General features: G+C 41.0%; 1 protein-coding gene across 1 annotated transcript in view; it reads right to left on the reverse strand.

Annotated features, from left to right (window-relative positions):
* Positions 1-4662, reverse strand: part of IL18RAP (interleukin 18 receptor accessory protein) — a 32140-nt gene extending 27478 nt beyond the window's left edge. Inside the window, exons 1-5 of the mRNA XM_011969574.1 lie at positions 4407-4662; positions 3556-3788; positions 1209-1378; positions 418-742; positions 139-322 (exon numbers count right to left, since the gene is read on the reverse strand). Coding sequence (XP_011824964.1) covers positions 139-322; positions 418-742; positions 1209-1278 — 579 coding nt within the window. The 5' untranslated portion in view covers positions 1279-1378; positions 3556-3788; positions 4407-4662. The remainder of the gene's footprint in view (positions 1-138; positions 323-417; positions 743-1208; positions 1379-3555; positions 3789-4406) is intronic.
* Positions 4663-6000: the final 1338 nt, after the last annotated feature.

Raw genomic sequence — 6000 nt, forward strand, 5'->3', positions numbered from 1 at the left:
CCTGCAGTGGCATAGGACCAGTTTTTGAGAAGCTGTAGACCCCAGATTCTCAAACACGGTTTTCCATGAAAAAAAACCCATGAAGATGATAACGTAAAAACAACACTCTTACATTAATTTTAGAGAATTCACTCTTACCTTGTACCAGGTTACCTCTGGACTTTGTGCATCACTTTGGCAGCTGAGACTGGGGCAAGAAATAGAGCCGGTGCTCCCGAGAAGTAGGTCTTGCTTATGTGATGCAGAATTCTCACAGGATGCATTTGACTGGGGCTTAACTTCTAAAATCATCTTGACACAACAGGCTACATCGTAGGGGCTCCTAGGAAATTAACAAGATCCTGTGAACATAGATATTTTGTCTAGATAATAGAGGATTTGGAAACGTTTTCAGATAGAAATACATTTGGAACGTACTTAATCATCTTGGGTCTACAAATATATGACCCAGTATTATTCACCCCTGGGGTCAAAAAACGAAGAGTGCATTTGTCCTGAATGATGTGAGGATAGCTTTTCCTAATGTCCTCTAATGGGTCTCCATTCGAAGGTTGTCGGTACCATTGGACATCAGGTAGGTCCTTACTATCCGTGAAGGGCAGGTGGTCAGGGACTTGTGTTGGTGAGAGTCGACTTCTGTGGCAGAAATGTGATTTCTGTGGCTCTGGTAAATCACAAAATAAGACAAATTCCTCTTCACTTCTGGTAGAATATGTCCAAAGGAGTTTTTTTGTGGAACAACCTGAAAATCATAATAAACAGAACAACACGGAAACACATTAGAAAATGGAATTCTAGCTTACATTTACATCTAGTACTTGATCTAACAAGAGATTAAGCTTCCTTGTGTGTCTTTCTTCTTCACTGTCCATTTTGTAGGGGAAAGGAAGTGCCTGTTCTAATCCCCTCCCAGTGGACTCCAGCATCACCAGCAGCAGCCCTGGTTTCCTGGAAAAGACGGTAGAATCCTGGCTCATCCCTCTTCAGTTACTCTCACTGAACACTCAACTACAGTAACAGGGTACCTGCTCAATGCTTGGTATCAGCTGAAAGCTGTTCACCCCAATAATTCTCCTCTCAGTCCCTTTTTAGCAGTAGGATGGAAAGGTTGTGTATTAATATGTCATGCTGCTGATATATCAGGTTATCCATCACTTTACATTTGACCACAGACCCACAGTGCTAACATGAAAAGTGAAAATTCCTACCTGAAATATTAAATCCTTTAATTCTCTCTCCTGAGACAAGCCAAAGAAACATCCAGCCCAAATAGAGCATTGTTCTCCCATGTTCCTGTCATCACTCCAATAATTTCATTCCATTGCTAGAGTAGAGTGTTTTGAGATTCAGAACTCTGCCCTGCGTATCCCCTTCATTTCTGTAAATCAAGAAATGGGAAATGAAGAAATCAGAACCGGTGACCGAAGTGCAACTTACACAGGAAGCTTTGAAAGGGCAGGTCCTACCCAAACCGGCCTTCACATGCCTCTAACTTATGTGGGTATTTCCAATTGTGTGGAACAACCTTTTCAATTGTGTCATTTCTTACAAATCATCTTAAGCTCCCGATATCCCTAGGCTCTATGTAGTGTGTTCTTTTAATGCCATTTTCCCCTCATTAATCTTTTTTGTCTCATGTGCTCACCTAGCATGTATATTTCCATGAGTAATTTGGAAAGAGTTATGTTTAACTTTTCCTGAAAAAAGTGACGCACATTGAATAAAAATGCCAGATTGTTCACGGTTAGGAAATCTAGAGATATAGCTCCTACTGATAAAATTTGAGAATGTTTGCACATACTACTCTGTATATATGGTCTCCCCACTTGCCTTTCCCTTGTCCACAAAGTCTCTGAAAGAACAATCCTCCAGCTCCATCACCAGACACATCTTCCTAAGAAGCAAGCCTGAGCATCTCATTTCCATGCCCAAGACGCCACCAGCTCCCACCACCCATGTGATGAAGCACAGATTCCAGAGCACCATGGACAAACCCTGTAGCGTTTGGCTCTCTCATGTCTTATCTCTGATTTTTTCCTTGGAGAGTCGTTCCCTGACCACCTGGATAAAGAAGCTCCTCCCTCCCTTCTTGCCAACAACCCTCTCTCTTGCTTCTCATTTTAGATGACTTCTGTCTTAGCACACATTATTGCCTGAAAATATCTTATTCCTAAAACTTCTCCCCAACTAGAATATAAGTTCCATCCCAGCAGGAACTGAGTTTGTCTTTCTGAGTCCTGCAGCCTCTCTCCAGGAATGGTGCCTAGCTAATAACAAGAGCTCAGTAACGACTTGTTCAGGATTTAACCGTGCTGCAGTAGATGAGTTGTTCCTTACACCTTGTCCTCCCAGTAGATTGGGAGATCCTGAAGAGCAGATTATTCCTCTGGCACTCTCCTAGGGTCAGGAGATATGATTTCTGAAACACGATCTCTGCTTACTTTTTCAGAAATGATAAACACTTCCAGAGTCGTCAGAGCAAACACATTGCAATCTACTATGGCAATTCACTTACTGTGTGACTCCAGTTAAATCACGTAGTCTCTTCCTGGACTTCAGCTTTCTTACCTGCAAAATAAAATGTCTGGCCTGTATCAGTACTTCCTTCACCTTAGAATGAGGGAATCAGAATTTCTGATGTTTAAGTCAGGATATTTGTAATTTTTAAAAAAGCTCCCTGACTTGTAAATCATAAGGCCAGATGATTGCTAAGATCATTCCAGCTCTACCATCTTGCAATTTATGTCCAAATGTCCAAACCTATAGCAAATTAGTTACCACGACGCCCAGCGGTCTCCAGCCCTCAGGAATTTCTGCCAACCTTGAGATGAGAGATACTGCCTAGGATGCAGCCACCCACCCACCGGCCTCAGATCTCCAGCTGCCTGGGGCTGATTTCAGACTTCAGCTTTCACTCTGGGACAGTGTTTCTCAAATCCTCTTGATTATAATAATCACATGAAACACTGATTACAAATGCAGATTTTTGGGCTTCCCGAGGACTTATTAAATCAGATTCTCAAGGAGAAGAACAACGGAACCTACATTATAAACAAGCGTCAGAGCCACCATGCTCATCCAGGAGACATCTTTGAGAAGCCCTGCTCAGGGATAAGCATAGAGCTTGGGGAGGTGGGTCAGTGCTGAGTCACAGTAGCTGTTGCCAGCATTGTGGGCAACTGACCGATGTGAGCCCAAGCCCATTCTGGAAGTCTCATTTATGTGGGACAATGCGCCCACACTGTGTGGCTTGCCTGTTAATATCTACCTTTTGAAGGCCGTCTAATATCTAAGTGATGTCTTCCATGCTGCCGTCACTAACATGCTTCACTGAATCGGAAGGAGCCACACAAATGCAGAGGACATCATTTATTGAGCACTGGACAACTTAAGCCAAAGCAAGCCTCAGACTCTGCTTATGAGAATAAAATAATGTGGCCCTCATTTACTTTCTGTAAAGTGAAGTGGAGCACTGTCCTTCTCGTATTACAGATGGACAACCAAGGCTCGCATTGCTTGGAATGGCAGTGCCCATTCTCAATGATAATCACATACCTGGTAAGTATTAGCAGGGGGATTCATATCTAGGTATAGAGGTTCTCAAAGCTTCTGATTTCCCCATCACCATACGCTGTCCTTCACAGAAGGAACTGAGAGTCTAACAGCACTGGGAGAATCTACAGAATCTCTTCAGTTATTTTCCAGATGCGTTTTTGGAGAATCACATATCTTTTGTCAGAGGATGAAGATTTCCCTTTCAGTTGTCAAGTCTACACCTTCAGCTGTCTCTGGGAGAAATAATGAACTAAACTTTCCCCACAAAACTTTGTGGTGGGAAACGGGGAGGAGAGAGAAAAGTGCTAGAGAAAGCAGTGTCAACAGGGATCTGAGGCCCAGGGAGAGAAATATCACCATCAAAGGCAGACTTAAACCACTTTACACAGAGAACACCTGCAGAGATTTGGTCTCGTGTAATAGTGACAGTATTTAATTCCACTAGTATCATTATGATTCTCAGATGGTCCGTGGTGGCTTTAGACCCCATTGTCTAGGGATAACAGAAAATGAAGCCACAGTGCCTGCCATCAAAGATGTCACAGTTAAGTTTAAATGGGCATTCAAATTTGGCAAACATCTTGAATTTCTCTGCTGTTAGCCCTTCCTGTAAAATGCTCAAAGCACTATAAACAGGTTTATTTTATAACCACCTCTTTTTTTAGTGAAGACTCCATATATATGGAGATGAAAATTCTGTTAGTAAATAACCCATTTGTTATTCTAAAATAGTTCTTGAAAAGTAATTGTGTTAGCAATTCATTTTTAAAATTATTTAAACTCTTTTCCCAACTTATATTTTCTGGTTAGGAAATCTAGTGGGGGAAAAAAAAAAAGTACCACTCTCTTACCTTTATTTCCTGCTCTTAAGACATAAAAAAAAGAGGAAGGAACTTCAAGTCCTTATTTCAGTGACTGCCGGCTTTTGTATCTGAAGGAAAATATGTGAGAATATCCGTTTTCAAAGGGTTCTACTATATTTCTTCCTATCCAGAGAGATACCTGGAGAAGACACAGTAGCCATGTAACTCGCATCAGCTCAAAAATAATGGGTTATAACTGGATGAAAAAGGAAAACCTTATTTTGTAAATGACCATTGACATTGTGAAATGGATGGTCACACAGAGGAAAATCAAATAAACTACCTCTTTCCTAGGAAATGCTCTGAAGAAGCAGCATCTAAAACTCTTCTCTGACCAACCTCCTTGACGAGATAAAGTTTGTGGTTGGGTTTAGTTGAAAGAGTGAGTAAGCTGGTTTCCTTTACAGGAATTTCCTGTGAAGAATATTAACTCTCAACTCAATTTCTCAACTGTGGGTTTTGTTTTTCTTCTTGTAAAACCAACCTCCAAAAGTGTGACCTTTGAGATTAACACTAAAGCCTATTTTGTGATTAACTTTCTAATTTTGAAAAAGAAAAATTACCTCTCCAACACCAATTTTATAAAGAAATAATTTATTGATACACAAAGGAAAATACATTTAATGTCTAAATTTCTGGGGTTTTTTTGTTCCTATTGAAAGACAGTTTCAGAATATAACATATAATTGAAAACTCCATTGTTCCTTTGCTACAGCAACTGAAACCATTCAATACTTCAAACACTCTGAGACCACAATAGTCATAACGAGTTTTGTCTAGAAACCATCTTGGTTAAGTCTAGATAACATCCTCCGTCAAGAGTCCAGTATTCTAATAAAGGTAAGGCTGGCACAGCTGAGCACATCAAAGCTCCAGGCTGCTTCTACATATATATATAGAGAGAGAGTAACATGAAATACAAATGAAAACTAAATTTACTTTGGCGTGAAAGCAAAATAAGTGTTTACCTGAGGTGAGGGTAGGAGGATACAAGAAGAATTAGTAACTGTAGACAGAAAGAAGCCCCCAAAAGGTATCTACTACTGGTCATGAGTCTACCTAGGATTCCGAGAGGATGAGGGTTTGTGCCACACCTATTCCAAGAGTGGTAACAAGGAGCAGTGAAACAGACACTCCAGGTACGTGATGCTTCAGGCTTACAATGTCATGTGGGAACAGGCCCAGTAATAAGAACAAGGGCAGGAGACCTGGGAAGTTTTGGAGAAATGAGGTTGAACGAATCAAAAAGGCTAATAATAAGGTGTTGTTTTTGGTAAGTGTTCAATAACCATTGAATGGAACTATATTCAAGTGAATGGGGGTTTGGAAGCTGTCCTTGTGAAGTTTCAGAGATCTTGATGCAGACCTCGAAACTGCATCTAAAGTTATTGCATTAGGCCATGCTTGCATTGCCATAAAGAAATACCCAAGACTGGGTAATTTCTAAGAAAAGTGGTTTAATTGGCTCATGGTTCCACAGGCCGTACAGAAAGCAGAGTGGCATCTGTTCCTGGGGAAGCCTTAGGAAGCTTTCAATCTTGGCAGAAGGCAAAGAGAGAGCAGTCACATCACATGGTGAAAG

The sequence above is a fragment of the Mandrillus leucophaeus genome, unplaced genomic scaffold (assembly GCF_000951045.1).
Source record: "Mandrillus leucophaeus isolate KB7577 unplaced genomic scaffold, Mleu.le_1.0 Scaffold9, whole genome shotgun sequence".
Lineage (NCBI taxonomy): Eukaryota > Metazoa > Chordata > Mammalia > Primates > Cercopithecidae > Mandrillus > Mandrillus leucophaeus.